The following is an 18,052-nucleotide window of genomic DNA, read 5'->3' on the forward strand; positions in this document are numbered from 1 at the left end:
CTAAAGTAATCTTTTGGACTCTTACTTCACAAAAGGGACATGAGCCCGTGTGGAGCAGCAGAAACTGTACATCTGTGATGCTTAGCTTACTGCTTGGCATGTACTGGGGGCTGAAAAAAAGTAAGTTCTCACCTAAGAGGCTTCACTTCCATGGTAGCTGATTTAGCTACAGGAGAAGCACCTAGATTGAAGTCAGATAGCCTTCATTTTCTTAATAGCATCAGATGATGACATTAGGCAGTTCCTTTAGCAAAAAAAAAATATAATAATAATAATAAATTTCCTTTCTCCCCCTTTGCATCCCTCCCCAAGATATCGATGAGTGCTCCCTTCCGAACATCTGTGTCTTTGGAACTTGCCATAACCTTCCCGGCCTGTTCCGTTGTGAGTGCGAGATTGGCTACGAACTGGACAGAAGTGGTGGGAATTGCACAGGTAAGACATCTGTTCACGTCAGAATCTGCTCCCAACTGTCCTGGAGACCTGGCTGTTGGGGCCTCCCTGGGACCTCGCAGGATTGCTCAGTCACAAAAGGAAAGCGGGGAGAAGGCAAAAGGAATCCCAGAATAAATTCCTGGGAAATGATTACACATAAGGACGCAGCGGGAAGAAGAGCAGGCAGCTGAAGGAGCAAGCTCTGTAGTCTTGGTTGAGCTCACGGCCACAGAAGAAGGTTCCAGGGGTGCACTGTCTGTAAGGCTTCCCAGCTATTCCTTTTCTCCTTACGCACATTTGCGTAGAGTTTCCTTTTGAAAGGCATGCACTGTGCTGGGATTATGAGTTTTCTCCTTGCACTTCTCCATTGTAACTCCCACCCCTTGCCACCCTGGCCTGTCTCTGGTCACCAGGGAATGTGATACAGAGAACTCGCCTACCAGTTTCTAGCATAGAGATTGTTTTCTTGTGGAGCAAGGAATTCTCAGGGAGCATAAGGGAAAAAATGAGAAAAGCTATAGGCCCTCGGTAGAACACCACTTGGTTCGCTTAGGCACTGAGTTAAGACTTTGCAAGACATTTGCCATTCTCTTTCTGGACAGGCCCAGGATTTCAGGAGAGAAAATGTGGGGGTTTTTTTCCAGCTACCTAAACAAGCTATCATTCAGTGGCTCTGTAGACTATGATGACCACCACCACTATCACGACCCCCTCCCTGAAATAAATTTGGACCAGTGTACTCCTCCCCAGGCATTCTTCTTCTGCTTTTTCTGAAAACTGTTATGACACCAAGCTGGACATCCAACATACCTGAGGAAGTTGCCTCTCCACAGCCCATACTCCTTCCTCGGCACCACCAGATTACCATCAGCTTCATTCTGCCTGCCCTCCTTTCCCATTAGTCTGCCCTGTCCCTCCAAGTTCACAGGCAGTCTGAACAAATGAATTGTCTGCAGTGGAACCTGCAGGAGGGTTACCAGGTCCAAGGCGGGGTGAGAGGGAAGCCCAAGGAGAAGGTATCACCCTCATTCCCCACCCTCCTCTCTCTGAGTCAGCTTGTCTGTTCTTGAATGTTTCATGAGTGTTCCAAACAGACAAAAGGATTACACAGAATGCAGAGTGCCAAAACCCATGTCCTAAATATGGAATTCTGCACATATTTTTGGAATAGAAACTGAAAGGGAAGTAGTCCACACAGCACCAGTGATGGGAGAGTGACTCTTAGCAGGCTTGAAGGGACATGCTAAGCCTTGTGCATGCATCTACACTCGTACTCAGTGGCCCCAAGGCGAGCTTGCCCAGCTGGGGAAGCAGCAGAAGTTGCCCGCTCCTCAGGGTTCCCGGGGACATCTTGCTCTAATTTGATGAAATAACAAGCCACACATATTAAATATATTTTCTTAAAACCTGTGTCTGAATTTTTGGTTGACCGAGGTCACAGTAGTGTTTTGCTTTCAGTTACCTTGACTGGAATATTTTTCCTAGTTCCAAAGTTCTATTTTCTCCTGATGACAGATTTGAATGCTAAATGTGTTCCAGGGGAAAAAGACCAAAGACGATGACATATTTCCTTCCTGAGGGGTTTTATTTCAGAAGTGGAAGACTGTATTTCTAGGTGTAATTATAACTAGTAACTCTTAAAATTCTTGTGGGGAGCCCCAGACCCAGTGCTACCGTTTTATGGTGATGTCTGCCCCCACATTGGCTGATAATTGTGCCCCTTGCTGTTTGGTTTTAGACGTTAATGAGTGTCTGGACCCAACCACGTGCATCAGCGGGAACTGTGTCAACACTCCAGGCAGCTATACCTGTGACTGTCCCCCCGACTTTGAGCTGAACCCGACTCGAGTTGGCTGTGTTGGTAAGCTCTTAAACCTCTTAGAGAAGGATACTTTTATTTTTAAAGCAGCCTTAAACATTCCACACTCAATTTTTTTCTTAAAAAGTAATAATGTAAAAATTTCAGCATTTCCTAAATCTGGTTTAGACTCTCAGTTATTTTTTTCTATAGGTCAGAGTCCCACTATATGTGTTTGGACACCTTTTAGTTTCCTAGTAAAACTAAATTCTGGTTTTTAAACAGTTTCTGAGATGGATTTGAATTTTCGGTCCTCACCTAGACAGAATCTTCCTGACACTCTTTTGTCTGTATATGGTAAATAGATACCCGCTCTGGGAATTGCTATCTGGATATTCGGCCTCGAGGAGACAATGGAGATACAGCCTGTAGCAATGAAATTGGAGTTGGTGTCTCCAAGGCTTCCTGCTGCTGTTCTTTGGGGAAAGCCTGGGGTACTCCGTGTGAGCTGTGCCCTCCTGTGAACACGTGTAAGTGTACATCCTCCTGCTTCTTGTTTGTTTGTTTTCACTTTCTTTTTTTCCCCTTTTTTAAAAAATTTATTTTCAGTGTTCCAGAATTCATTGTTTATGCACCACACCCAGTGCTCCATGCAATACGTGCCCTCCAGTCCCCTCCCCTCCAAAACCTTCAGTTTGTTTCTCAGAGTCCACAGTCTCTCATGGTTTGTCTCGCCTCTGATATCCCCCAACTCCCTTCTCCTCTCCATCTCCCCATGTCCGCCATGTTTCCTTATGCTCCACAAATTATTATTAGTCCTGCTCAGGCCACCTGTCCATTCTAGATCCACAGGATAGAAACCACAGAGAGAGCGAGCTGCTACCAGTCTCTCCTGTTTGGTCAGGGAAGGAAGATCAAAACTCTCAGCCCTGTTGAGGGACCCCACTCCCGATCTGGGTATCAGAAATGTCCCCAGTTGGCTTGTACTAAAACGTCAGGTGGGGCGGGCCACACTTCACTTCTTTCTGAGTGAAGAGCCACATAGCATTATTTTAAAGATTTTCCAGGCTAGGTTACTTAGAGAATATTGCTTAGCGTCCAAGGAATACATTGACTGATCTCTCCTGTCGTCAAGAGGTGATTAGTTAGTTTTCAAAAGCTCTAGGACAGACCAGAGTGTCCCTGGGTGAAAGAGAAACAATTAGTCAAATAAATATGAAAGGGAATACTATTTCTACTCTTGTGATAGGACTTGAAGGAAAACTTCAGAATGTGATTTTATGGACATAAATAAGTCTTCTAAAAATATAAAAGGCTTCTCGTTTTTCGAAGTGGGCTTTGTTTTAGGAGTTAGACTCAAATATAGCTTCTTGGGCAAAGGTCAGTGGTGCTGCTAATAGTATATATTGGGATAGGTATGGATTCTTTCCTTGCTGAACGGTCACTTATTCACTTGTTCTAAAATTATCTGTTGAGTGCCTTGAGTGTGTACTTTGGGTGTGCAAAGATGAATTAGACTGGATTCTGTACTCCAGAACTGTAGAGTCTAGCAAGATATGATCCAGACAGAAAAGCTATAATTCAGTGTACATCTCAAGAAGGGAAGAAAGCACAGGCACAGTGCCATGAGCAGGAAAAGGAGCACTCCTGGTGCCAGTTAGGACTCTCTCACTTGCCACCCATGTCACTGTGGGTCAGTTACACTTAGCAAGATTGAGTTTCCTCATTCCTGTCATGCCTTATAGGATTAAAAGAAGTCATTCATGTCAAGCACTCAGCACAGGGATGAATACTTTCTTAGCAGATACCTCCTTCTCTCCTCTCTTAAGAAAGGCAAGCCAGTTCTCAATGGCAGAGGTAGTGATGACTTGGGTGTTTTTAAATTGTCCTTGAAGGGAGGGTGTGACCTGAAAGAGAAGACTTTAAAAGAGTGGGTGTTTGCGGGAAGAGGAGGAAGGAACAAAAGAGAGAGGGGGATAGCTAATTTCATTGATGTTGAAAGAAGCAAGCCAAGATGTTTAAGTAGGAGAGTCAGCTCTATAGATTAATAGTGATTGGCAAAGCGATAGAGGTCTACACTACCCCAAACTGGGTCAGAACTAGAACTGGAATACATACATGTATATGTTTAGGCATACACTCATAACATTTCAGAAAGCCAGGAGAGGGATTATCAGATTTGGAAAGACCGTGATGATTTTGAAAGAGCTGATTCTTATCGAAGCTCACCAGAAGACACGGCAGATTAGTTCATTCTTATTCGCGTGTACCTGTATGTGTTACACTGCTGGTGCATGGCACTGAAATAAATGTTTTTGCATGAAATACTTGAATGACAGAATTCACGGGAGGGAAGCAAAGGACACTGTCGAAAGTTGGTTTAGGAAACCAGAAATCAGTCCTGCCATCAGTAGAAACAGAGGGGCAAGAAAGATCTCTAGGCATTAAAGAGAGAAGTGGGACAGGAGGGGTTCCTGGGTGGCTCAATCGGTTAAGCGTCTGCCTTCGGCTCAGGTCCTGATCCCAGGGTCCTGGGATCGAGCCCCGCATCGGGCTCTCTGCTCAGTGGGGAGCCTGTTTCCTCCTCCCTCTCTCTGCCTGCCTCTCTGCCTACTTGTGATCTCTCTGTCAAATAAATAAAATCTTTTAAAAATATATTAATAAGGAAGGAATTACAGCCCTACAGAAGAAGTAAGGCTGAACAAAATATAAAAAATGGGGGAGTTTGTTAGAAAATAAAAAGGAGAAGAAAATCTGTACAAAGAAATAGTGACAGTGATAGGGAATAAGATAGTTCCTAAGACCATGAGGCCAGGAGAGTAGGTGGAGGGTCCAAAGTCTAGGGACACCGGGCTAACACTTATTTGGCACACATAGTAAGAGCCATTTGAAAATAATATGTATATACAAAGTTGTTGATTTGCTTAAGACAGGTGGGGTAACTGTTAAAGATTACTGAAAGGGAATATTTTCAGCTAGATACGTCAGTCTTTCTCTTGAGAACACTATTTCTAGAAATTTTTGGTTCAAAAGAACTCACTTTTTTTTCCATTTTATTTTATTTTATTTCTTTTCAGTAGAACTCACTTCGATTTTTTGTTTCAATAGCTGAGTACAAAATTCTTTGTCCTGGAGGAGAAGGTTTTCGGCCCAATCCTATCACAGTTATATTGGAAGGTAATTCTGTATCCTTGACCTTAAAGTACGCACTTTTTGAACTTCCTCGGGGTTATTGACAATGCTGAAGCAATGCCATTGTTTTCGTTGTGGTAGACATCGACGAGTGCCAGGAGCTCCCCGGGCTGTGCCAAGGTGGGAAATGTATCAACACGTTTGGCAGTTTCCAGTGCCGCTGTCCGACCGGTTACTACCTGAACGAAGATACCCGAGTGTGTGATGGTAAGGAGGAGGAGTTCTTCCAGCGTGAGACCCCAAAACCAGCATAGAATCGCCAGAAAAACTTAAGAATTTAGCAATATAGCACAATGGTCTAATCATGAACATGGCCAGCTGCACATGGGGCAGCTTGTATTGTTACCGATGTGCTGTCGTTTCCAGTACATCCCAAATCTTCCTCTTTTTCTAAGAAAGAAAATTGGAATTTTATTATCTTGGGCTATCGTCCCCCTTATGGCTGCGGTTTTCTGGGCACTTTAGAAAAGCCATTTCTGTTAGAGTAGCACAGGACTCATTTCAGTGACTTGTATATTCTGGGAGGTTCTGAGTTCCTCTTCTTCCTGTTCTTCACGATTTATCATCTGTACAAATGCGCCGAAATGAGCTTCTCTTAAAAAGGCAGCCTCTTTGGTTTTAGGATGGAAGTGATAACTCCTGTATTGGAAAGATGGAGACCACTGACCACTTTTGGCTTTCAGGGTGCTTGGACCATAGACCAGGGTGGAAGCGATGGTTTTCATCTATATGCAGGAGTCACACGACTAGTTAGGGAAGATACATCCTTGTATCCTGGAGGAGAAGTATTCCTCTGGCTCTCCAAATGTCTTATTAGGTGACCTTGAAAAGTGACAACCTCGCTGGGTATTAGCTGAGTACCACAATGTATATGACATAGCTCTAAGCCCCCTGGAATTAACAAAGGCTAGAATCAACTCCTGTGTTTGGACAGGGGTGTGAAACGTCTCGTTCTGTACCACCTTATCCACGCAGACTTGTGAAGCCCATGGTTGATGACTTCAGGGTGTACATATCCTTCCACTGATTTTGAGAACATACAAAGTATTAGCTGTCTTTCTGAAGGACAGTTGAGAATTATAATTTGTCCACATTTCCATCTCTGCATGCCTTTGAGGATGTTACAGTAAAATAAATGTTACTTATTTATTAGGAACTCATATCAGAAGGCAAACCTTTTTTTCTGGAACCTCCTTTCTTAAAAACACACACACTGAGCATAGATGGACACTGATGAATTAAGGACACTGATGAATTAAGCATCTATTTTTTTTATCCAGATTTCCAAGTGCCCCTGTGGATTTTCTCGACCATTGTCAGCATTTACAGGGACACTGAGTCTCGGGCCATTGCAGAGAGTGAGGTTTTCATATTCACATGCCACTTTCTCTTTGGATTCCAGATGTGAATGAATGTGAAACCCCTGGAATTTGTGGTCCAGGAACATGTTACAACACTGTCGGCAACTACACCTGCATCTGCCCTCCAGACTACATGCAAGTGAATGGGGGGAACAATTGCATGGGTGAGTCCAGGCTTTCCTGACTCATGCTGGTTGGGTCCTCATCTGCAAGTCCAGCAGTTGGTCTTTAGTGTTACTTTACTCATCAACCCGGTGCTGCCTGCCACCCTTTCACTGTCTTTGCAACAGAGCCTCCTCCCTTGTAAACCATAAGCTTGGCCTTTTTCCCCCACCTTGTGTGGGTGGCTGGGGAGTTTTCTTTAAAATGTAATGTTGGAAAATCCCAAACAACAGTTTCATAGTACTTCTTTTGTTTGACTTTGGGTGTATCTTTATACAATTATATTTACAGCACTGACCTACAGTATTAAAACATCATGAGTCGGAAATGAGAAAATTGTTGCCAAATAGCAGTGGAGAATTGTTACTAAGAGACTGGGTGGAGAGTCGTGTAAAGTTTATTAATTCTGCAGCTCCATAATGACTTCGTTCTGTGGCACAAAATGCCAGGGAATATGTTTCTCAAAGTCCCCTTTCTTACAGCAGCATATGTGGATAGAAAATTGTGTAAGGGCAGGCTGTCCCGGCTCTCATCAAAGTCGAGTTTCAGTAAAATCCAAAAGAAGGGCACTCCTTGAACATCCCCTTAGAAATCTGTCATGCTCTCTCTGAGACATCACCAACTGCTTCCCTCTAGATATGAGAAGAAGTCTGTGCTACAGAAACTATTATGCTGACAACCAGACCTGTGACGGAGAACTTTTGTTCAATATGACCAAGAAGATGTGCTGTTGTTCCTACAACATTGGCCGGGCCTGGAATAAGCCCTGTGAACAGTGTCCCATCCCAAGCACAGGTGAGTTGCACCATCGCCAAAAACAGGTTGATAAATTACCCAGGGACTGCTGGGGAAATTAGTCTCTGCAAAGGAAGAAAAGGGTTCACTGTTGATCTTCCTAAGCAGAAATTTGCTCACAAAGGCAAATGTTTAAATTCACAGTTGATTCTAGTCCTTCTGGCTGAAAATTGCGTCACAGAACACACTAGTTCATTCACCAGACTTACAGACTCAGCATATCATAAAACTATAAACATTGTTTTTGTTATGGTGTTCACACTGTAGCCAAAAGACTGGAAACATTAGGCAGAGCAATAGGACAGATAGGTAAGCCATATTCCTATTATTCTTACTTATTTATAACTGGTCTTGTTCCAAAAAGAATTTAAGGCAACCCACAAAGATTTCAATGTAAAATAAGAAGGCCTAAGGCAAATGGCAAACAAGGGTAAGAAACTTGGAGCAAGGAGCGAGGCTAATATGCAAAAATCCAAGCTGGGAATTTCTACACACTTGCCAAAGATGAGCAATAAGTTTGGCTCCAAACTTCCTAGCAGCTCATATAAAAAGGGAGCGATAATCAAGTTTAAGAGTCTCAATGACTATAAAGCAAACCTAACACCATGCAAAAGCACAACCCTTCTTGAGAGAAATTTTTTCATATATCCTCACAGAGAAAAATCTCTATGATGCTATTTATTTAAAAAAAAAAAGAAAAGAAAAGCCTAACCCATGTCCTTGGAGTAATGAAGTGCACTGGTGCATGGTTCTTACATCAGCAGGTAAATGATGACATTACCATTTAGAGTGAAGGAACTGTGAGGCAGGTGTGATCAGAACATGCTGTAGTACCTACTCCACTCCCCACAGTGATCTGGAAGACATTAAATCTCTTGTCTGGTGCTCTCGGACAATGCATAGGACAGAATATTCTTTTTTAGGGAAATACATCAGTTCATCCGTTGTTTACTCCAGAAATAATGTAATCTTCACCACTTAGAATTACCAAGAGTTATCTCCCGTCTGCAGGATGTCTCTAGACCAGGGCTTGGCAAACTACAGCTCATGGACCAAATCCAGCCCGCCACCAATTTTCGTATGGCCCAAAAGCTAAGCATGGTTTTTACATTTTCAAAAATGGTTGGAAAATACCAAAGAATAGCAGGTCATGACCTGAAAAGCATATGAACTTCAAATTTCTGTGTCTCTAAATGAAATTATATTAGAACCCAGCTATCCCAATCCGCTTGCTTATTTTCTATAGCTGCTTTCATAGAAAGTTGAACAATTTTAACAGAGGCTCCACAGCCTACAAAGCCTAAAATAGTTACTCTTTGGCCCTTTAGGAAAAAAAAAATTGCTAACCCCTGCTTTTGACCAATGGTCTTCAAATCTTTTGATTACACATACCTATCAGCCCAAAAGATGGAGGTTACATATACTTGGGGTGTGTATTTACATATAAAACTCTATGTGTCTGTGTCTATATATTTTTTAATTAGATCGAAAAATGCATTTATTATTGCATGTATTGTTTTCACAAAGTGTTCTGTTAGAAAACACGCACCAAAATTTTTAAATTCGATTTTACAAAGAGCAATAAAAGTTTTTTGTATTTTTAAAAAACCTTAATGGATCACTGTTCTCCCACGGGCTGCCTTGGAAACACCAAATAAGGACTATCATTTACTTTAAGAAATACCTGAGTTTTTAAGAACTGAAGTATTCTAAATATAAAATGCAAGATTTCTTCTTTGGGTTGAATCTTGGCCAAATCTAGTCATGGCTTTTCATTAGTTATATAGTCTGCACACATTTTGGGAGTTCCTGAAATCTGTCTGGATGACCAGTATCAGCTGGCACTATACTTGTTAGAATCAGGCACTCAGATATCGAAGAAATAAAGCACTATGGGAAGAACATACTTCATTTTGATTAAAAGACTTCCAGAAACTTTTTATAATTTTCAGCGGATTTGACCAACAAGGCAATGGCCACCTTGAGCTTAGTTTGAAGCCACGTTCTGTCAGTTACAGTGAGGATCTGGAATTACAGGACCTCAAAGTTAAAAGGGACTGCAGATGATACTTCATTTGTCCCTTATTATCAACTTTGATGAATTCGGGCACATGCGGGGAAGATAGAGGGTCAGGGGAGGGAGTGAGTGAAAACGAGAGAGCTGCATCGAATGAAATCCAGCTCCCTAAATTGAAGTAGTGACATAAGTTGGTTGTTCGAACTGAATTAGTCATTAATAGACCTGATGTCAAGACCTTGGCTAGATTTGCTGTGGTCTCCCCCGATCTACTGAGGAAATGGCTTTTGTAAGCATTCCTCAAATCCTAGATCCCTTAATGCGAATGGAAAGAGGCACTCTTGCCAGTCCCTTGGTTCAGAGCTGAACAACGTTCTTCTAGAAACCCAAATTCCTACAGGCAAGCTCCTACGAATGCGTGGCAGTGATGTGGAGACCTCCGCTTCTTCCTTAGTAATACGTCAACATGAGCTCACTTTTCATTCAGTGTTTGCCTTAAGGGCAAGGTTACAACATCTGGGGGAACTTTCAGATTTTTTTCTTATTTTAAATTCTTCAAAATACAGAAATAATTTTGAAGACGTTTACGAAGTAAGTTCTTCCGGCGCAGTCGTGGCTCTTTGCTGACCCTCATTCTTGCTCCTCCCTCCCCATCTTTGCTTCATCGTTGCAGATGAATTTGCTACGCTTTGCGGAAGTCAAAGGCCGGGCTTCGTCATTGACATCTACACTGGGTTACCTGTTGGTGAGTCACGGTGCCACTGTTGGAATTTTCTGGTTTTGCCTTTGTGTTTAAGAACGGAAATACACACCCATGTTTTCTCAGTTTGCTTTTTTTTTTTTTCTTAGAAGGAAAACATAGTTAAACCGTACCATTTAGCTTTACTGAAACCCTGATTCTTCATTTGAAATGAAGTGCACATCCCCTGTGTGGCTCCGCCTAATGGGCAGCCGCATTTGTGGCTCGTGATTCAGGGGGCTGGAAAGCTTTTCACAAAATTACAATCAAGTTTAGTTAAACCAACGCTAGGCATCAACAAGGAGAGAGATTCTGGGAGTGGGGCCAGTTGACATTTGATTTGACTATAACTCCCAATCTTTCCTTCTGTCTGAGACATGAGTTTAATATGACTTTTCATACCAATCTTTATGTGTAGATTGTTCACATAAATCCCTTTTGGGGATCAGTTTTATCTCACCTGGAATCTCCTCAGGTCATCTGCTTTGGGAATTTCAGATGTGAAATTTAAAAAAAAAAAAAAAAACCTTTCCAGTCAGAGGCCCCATCTGGTAACTGGAGCAGACACCACTACAACACTAGAGATGCTTGTGCAAGATTGGGAAGTATTGCACGGCGTTCAGCCAGCGGAGGCAAGGCCTTTGTGGTTTAAAAGCAAATAGCATAAAAGTGGATGGAAAGCTATTGCATTCTCGGACTCTTTCCCCAGTGTGATTTATATGCATCCTTAGATGCCCCTCTTAAGTCCGAGCAATTGTGTCTGGTAGCAAACATCACCACTTGCTTTGTTCCACCTTATTCCTAATGAGTAAACTGAAATCCACACCAGCCTTTCCAATGACCTTGTTTAAGAAAACAAGGGTCTGGTCCAGCAATCAGCCCGGCTCCCCTAGTGCCAAATCCATATGGCTCCACAGTCTAGTCAACGTCCAAAGAAACTTCATGGTTTGGAAGGAAAAGCTGCTAAATGACATTGGCATGAAACACCTGGCCCTCGCTACTTTGTTTTTCCCCTTCCCAAAAACAGATCTTTTCATCTCCCTAGAATCCCTGATCCAAAGATAAGTGGTCTTTAATAGTAATATATCTCCGTGAACAGACCAGGCGTGTCCCCCAGCAAGGCCTGCCCTCCAAGGTTGGCAGCAGGCAAAGATTCGAAACAACATCGATATCGTCCTCCAGTCAAGCTGGAGACATCTCAGACATCATGTCATTCCAAATGAATTGCTTTACAGCTGAGGGGACAGAGGCCCAGAGAGGGGAAGGGACTCGGCCGAGGTCACCTAGCTAATTAATAACAGAGCCGGGACCCCAATCCAGCCCTGACTCGCAGCTTGCTTTGCCTCGAGCTCTTGAAAGCTGGAAATGTGATAGTTAGCAATATACTTATTGTTACCAAATTCCACCATGACAAAATATTTAGATGACTGTGAAGCTTTGTTTTATTTGAGCTTTATACTCTCCTTCTGAAAGGCCTTAAGATTGTTGGCACATAGAGCCCATTCTGTATGGGGTTAAAACTATAGCAAGTTTGTTAATCTTGTCTTAAAATATAAACTTCTCCAAGTTGAAGGTCAAATGAAATCCAGACAGGAAAAGAAAATACAATTTTTAATATATCCTTTTGCTATTCTATGCCTGACAATGGCTAGAAATTTGACCCCATCTGTTACAGTTAAGCTTGATAATACATCACTTATATATAAAATAAATGAAGGTGAATATAATATTTCATGTTTGAGCTAAAAGAATGTCATCTGAATTGGTTTTTTGTTTGCTGATGGCATGCGGTGGCGACGTTCCTTTGCACAGGCTTTAAGAACATGAATGCCAAATGTGTGAAAAATCCAAACGCATAATCACCTATATTCAAAATAACAATATACACCAAGCTGTGTTTTCCATGAAAGAGATCAATTTGCCTTCAAACAAAATCAACCCCTTCAGAAAAGGGTCTAAAATAAACCTGTGGTCTGTCAAATTTCTCCCCAAAAGCAGGCTAACTTTAGAGCATGATTATTCTGAAACCGGGATAGCTCTTATGGGCTCCGCATGCAACTGTGGCCGTCTTCCGGTGACTCGGGCAAACAGATCCTTGCAGAGGTTCCTGACTATAGTATGTCCAGGGAAGTATCTCAACAGCATGGTAACAGATACTTGGTGAACTGGAAAGACTGGAGCTTTACATCCCCTCCCAGCTTCTTTTCTGTTGTTGTTTTCTAAAGTGTTTATTTATTTATTTGTCAGAGAGAGAGAGAGAGAGAAGCAGCAGCACAGAGAGCTGCAGGCAGAACAGGCTGAGGGAGAGAGAGAAGCAGGCTTCCCTCTGAGCAAGGAGCCCAGTGTGGAGCTCGATCCCAGGACCCTGGGGTCATGAACTGAGCCGAAGGCAGTCGTTTAACCCACTGAGCCACCCAGGGGTACCCCTGCCTCCCAGCTTCCAAAGTGCTTTGTGAAACTCCAGCAAGGCTTGGTGGAGGGGTCCTCCAGGATTTGATTATGGTTTTGTGAAACTGTGACCTGAAGGAGCCTGAGGGAGGCAGGCTAGCCTGTTAGCAGGTTCCTGGTATCAGATCTTGACTCTGCCTCTCCTTAGCTCTGTGGTCGTTGGCAAGTTCCATCCGCTGTCTTGGCCTCAGTTCCATCACCTGCACAGTGATGGTCGTCACGGTACCTGGAGACCATCTCCTAGAGGGGCTGTGATGATTCAGTGAGTAAATCCAGGCTGAATGCTGAGAAATAGGCCGGGTATACAACAAGAGAGACTCTGTTAACACGCCTTCTATGATTGTCCTCAAGGACACTGAATGGTTGGGAGTTGAAAGCAGGTCAGGCAGAGAGTGGACCACCATGACCGTGAGGAGGTGAGACCTGCCCACAAGGCCACTTCACCAGCTGGCCAGCCTGCTTTCAAAGTAGCCTGTGTTCTGGCTCTGCTTTAATGCTCACCAACCCAACTTCCAGACACTGGTTCTTAATCTACCAAATTTTAATGGACTCAGGTGACATGCTAAGGACTGGTAAAGCAGTGACATCACAACCAGCCCCAGCCCCTGGCCTTAGGAAGCCACAGTCTAAGGCAATAGTCCTTCCTCAATGCTGTCCCCACAGTCACCATGGGCCCAGCTTACAATCTCAGACCTAACTTACCCATTTTTCAAAGCCATGTGAAGGAGAAAGGGGGCATTGAAGGGGAATTCGAAAGATCCAGTTGTCTATGGCGATGGGTTCCTCTGTGCTTCACCAGCTCTCCTTTCCTATGTCAGCACAACACCCCTGCACACTTTGGACTGAGAGGCCCCTTACTCTCAAAGGTCCCTTTATTCTACTCATCTGGTACATAGCGTCCAGTGGGTACCAAGATGGCTCCTACCTAGACAAAGCTGACATTCTGAAACAAAACCAAGAAGACAGACACTATATCCAGATACTAAATTCAGATCGAGTGTCTGAAAAGCAGTTTATGATTTCAATTTTATATTGATTGACCTCCTCCATTTGCATCGCCACCACACCAACACACACCTCCTCCACCCCAACACCCAGGCACTTTCTCTTACTTGGCTTTGGACCTTACATAAACATTGACGTTAGAAGCTGCCAGCTTTCAGCGTCCATTTACCCTGCGTGGAGATCACGCGCCGTGACGTCACTCACGCGTGGCTGCTCTGCTTCCAGATATCGACGAATGCCGGGAGATCCCAGGGGTCTGTGAAAATGGAGTGTGTATCAATATGGTTGGCAGCTTCAGATGTGAATGTCCAGTGGGCTTCTTCTATAATGACAAGTTGTTGGTTTGTGAAGGTAAGTGATGTCACTATATCCAGAAATGAGCCAACCGACAAGCTACTTGCCCACACAAACGTGGCCAGTTCACAACATTGGGATTTCAGAAATCCATCTCTAGCAACAGTGTAGGGCAGCATGTGGAACATCATTCTTTCATGCAAAAGAATTCCCTAACTCCCAGTGGAAAAAGCAGGAGGTGCATTTCCCAGCCCTGTCCACCCCTCCCCCGCCCTGCCCCACGCACAATGTATTAGATTTCCCAGCTGATAGGAGAAAGCCTTGAGTTCCTGGGTGTGTCGCAGAGATTGCTTTTGTTTCACATTGCTTGAAAGTGAGCATGGGCGGTGGGCAGTCATCTGTACTGGAATCTCAAAATTAGTGTTCTCTTCCACACGGAGCCTGTGCTACTCCCAAGTGAAAACAAGGTTAATGCAAATATTCCAAATGCATGAGAGAATTCCAAATGGCAAGAACAGCAAATTCGATTTTATATGAAGAATGCTGGCATGTGTGCAAGTGGTACTTTTTTCATTTTCGAATTGCCTCCCCTTGCCATGTGCATGTATTGTGATTCTGTGCATTCCTCAGAGCACTTCGTATTTTTCCTACATCTGGGGAAGATAGTGGGGAAGAAATTACTAAAAGGGACGTTACTGGTTATTAAAGATACCATGTGCCTCGGATAGCTGGAATAATTGTCTATTTAATATTTAAAGTTGGGGCCTCTCATCGAGTTTTTGTTCATGTCAGAAACAGTTTTTACGCCTTAGAACATGTGTTAGAGCACATATGTCAACATTTTAATGTTTAAAAAAACCTTTTTTTCCCCCTAAACTAGGGACAGACTCACAAACCATGAGTAAAGTTATGATCCTCAGCTCTTGCTTGTTAAATTCTCTTCACCAAGCTTTCAGTTACTGTGGCCAAATGGGCACATGTCCCTGACTCTGCCAGGTTTGGCAGGGGAGGGGGTGGGGAATGGGGTGAGAGCCATTCACAGTCTTCCTCGGGAGATAGTCATCTCACGCCTTGGCTCTGGCCCCTGTGGTTTGGAAGGCCATCAAGGATCAGGTGTCTGGAGAGGAAGCATGAGAGGAAGCGTGATGCAGAAGAAAAGAAAGGAGCCCACAGCCGATGAGCAGATAATCTAACATTGGCTGTCTTCCTCATAGCCAGTCTTCCCCCTTTCATAGATGCCTAGCATGTCTGCCACCTTCCTGGGGCCTCTTTTGTTGTCTTCCATTTAGAGTTCCCAAGCCTATTGGCATGGCTCCCCATGACTGCCAAGTCAACCTAACCCCTGCTATCCACAGGAGGTTGAAAACCCACAGGTATACCAACATAAGGCATTTTGCTGTCAAGGTAACAGTCAGCGGATATGGAGATTACAGAGCATTCCAACTTTTGGGGTTCGTTTCACAGGATATGCATCGTCAGGTTGAACGTTTCATCCAGGGTCAACTACTTCCCAGAACTCTTTAGCTCTCAGAATCGGAAAACAGGTTCATTTCATATACACCTCAGGAACCCTGAAATTAGAATGGATTCCAGAAGAGATTTAGGAAATATCCATGCATCTGTTCTCTCCAAGTATGCATATAATCCTAAGCAAGGCATCCAAGGCTCCACAGAAAGGCTTGTCTGTGATACCATTTGGCTTCCCCAGAGACTGGCTACCCTCTGTGTTTCTGTATGCTCATAAGATCGTGGCAGACCTGCTCGGTGAGGTGGTGCTTGTCTTGGGTCCACTGTAACCCAAAGCAGACATACTTCTGCTATTGCCCAGAAAGCCTCACCCCACAGAACCTCCCTTTGACTAACAATAGTCCTGAGGTTTCCCGCCAAGAAAGCATACACCTGTGAGGCATCAGCTGCTGTATTTGCCGCCCCCTTGTGGGAACTTCTTTAGCGGAGCCCACTTGGTTAAAACCCCACTACTAGTGCTCAGAGCCAGCTTCCACCTGTGTTCTGGGCTATTCTGTTTTCCAGACTGAGCCCAAGTTAGACTGCTTCGTAAGAGCAGGGACTGGGAACACGTATTATGCCCCGTGGCATAGTCTGGACTATGCAGTAACTTTCACAATGCCATGAATTTAAACTGTATTGCTACCTGGTTAAAAAAAAAAGAGGCAAATAACCCCTGAGTATAGTCAAAGTTCTGAAGCACACAGTACCCATTTATTCTTTTCTTTGATAGTGAGAGTTGGGTTGTTCTCAGTAGTTTTATGTGCAGCCTCTTATATTAAGTTTCCTCTATTTGACCGCCATGTGGCAGTAATTTAAGCAGGAGCCTCCGTAGCTCTGTAGTTCAACACACTGCCTGTGCATCAGAAGAAGCATTTGTAAGCTTATTGGAAATGTTGCATCTCAAGCCATTCCCCAGACACTCTGAATCAGAATCTGCCTTTCAACAAGACCCCAAGGGACTCATATGTACAAGAAGTCTCAAGATGCTTTGCTTACAGAACTTAGAACATTTGGGACGAAAGCAACCTGATAGAATCATAAAACCCTGGGGGCTTGAAGCAAAATATGACATTTCATAGGATATTTAGTCTAGACCATGCCAAGTCCTGGTCCTAGCAGCTGAGTTTCATGACTTTTTTTTTTTTTTAAGACACAGAATCATTAGAGTCCATATGTGGTCATAAACCAAGTACTCGCAGTTATGAAAAATATTAGCAAAGTGGGAAAACTAGAAAATAAGTCTCCAGTGTTCCCTTGTCTGTTCAATAGAATGGATCAAAATAAGGAAAGAGAAATCTCTCTTCTGTGAGAGGCTTCAGCCCCTGGACCCTTCCCCCGCCCCCCATGCTGTTCCCCTTCTAATGAAATTCTCTTCTGCTTGGAGATATCGATGAGTGTCAGAACGGCCCTGTGTGCCAGCGCAACGCCGAGTGCATCAACACAGCGGGCAGCTTCCGCTGCGACTGCAAGCCCGGCTACCGTTTCACCTCCACGGGCCAGTGCAACGGTGAGTGGCTCCGGTCGGCTGCCTGAGCCCACCAGGGGCCAAGCTGCATCACGCCTCACATACTGGGGGTTTTCTGAGAAGGTCTGGTTGAAGAATACACGAGTTATGGCTTGGACTGCTGAGTTCCAGTAGCTAGACTAGCAAAAAGGAAAATTATGGAAATGTCTAAACACTCATAAAGGTGATGTTTTTAAAACAACAAATATATCAAGTACCTACATAGATTTCCTCTTTGCCTTTCTCCCGCCCTGCTGCAAACACCAATTCCCACAAATACACACAACACACGCGGGTGCTTGTGTGTGCACGCGCACATACAGACACAGACACACACACAGACACAGACACACACACACACACACACACAGAGTCCCCTGATCAGTATTCGGGGCCAAATACTTTTTTATTTCCTTTTACATAATCCCCCTTAGGACAGAAAGTTGTCACCTTCGCAACCACACACCCCAGTTCTAGACAGTGACCCTCTCCTGAGCGGAGTTTGATTAACCTGCATAAACCAAGCAAAAAGGACCAACAACACCACTTTTGCTCCTAAACATCTAACAGAATTGAGGGCAGCAAACATTAACAGCCTTTTATTAGCTATAATTCACCTACAGTCAAATGAGAAACCATCCCCTAGAGGATAGATTGTTGTTCACTTTTGGCACAGAGGAGGTAGAAATAAGAGGGATGGGTTAGATTAAATGGATGGTCAAGTTTTAAGTATCTGATGGCATCTCTAGCCAGTGGCACCAAAATTAAAACAGCGGTATCTCAGCCCAGAAGC

General features: G+C 43.7%; 1 protein-coding gene across 1 annotated transcript in view; it reads left to right on the forward strand.

Moving 5' to 3' along the window:
* Positions 1 to 18,052, forward strand: part of FBN1 (fibrillin 1) — a 233,354-nt gene that overhangs the window by 176,165 nt on the left and 39,137 nt on the right. The window contains exons 36-45 of the mRNA XM_044231383.1: positions 313 to 435; positions 2,174 to 2,296; positions 2,599 to 2,763; positions 5,342 to 5,410; positions 5,507 to 5,632; positions 6,828 to 6,950; positions 7,585 to 7,743; positions 10,434 to 10,505; positions 14,178 to 14,303; positions 17,140 to 17,262. Of these exons, the coding sequence (XP_044087318.1) occupies positions 313 to 435; positions 2,174 to 2,296; positions 2,599 to 2,763; positions 5,342 to 5,410; positions 5,507 to 5,632; positions 6,828 to 6,950; positions 7,585 to 7,743; positions 10,434 to 10,505; positions 14,178 to 14,303; positions 17,140 to 17,262 (1,209 nt within the window). The remainder of the gene's footprint in view (positions 1 to 312; positions 436 to 2,173; positions 2,297 to 2,598; positions 2,764 to 5,341; positions 5,411 to 5,506; positions 5,633 to 6,827; positions 6,951 to 7,584; positions 7,744 to 10,433; positions 10,506 to 14,177; positions 14,304 to 17,139; positions 17,263 to 18,052) is intronic.

The sequence above is a fragment of the Neovison vison genome, chromosome 13, assembly GCF_020171115.1.
Source record: "Neovison vison isolate M4711 chromosome 13, ASM_NN_V1, whole genome shotgun sequence".
Lineage (NCBI taxonomy): Eukaryota > Metazoa > Chordata > Mammalia > Carnivora > Mustelidae > Neogale > Neogale vison.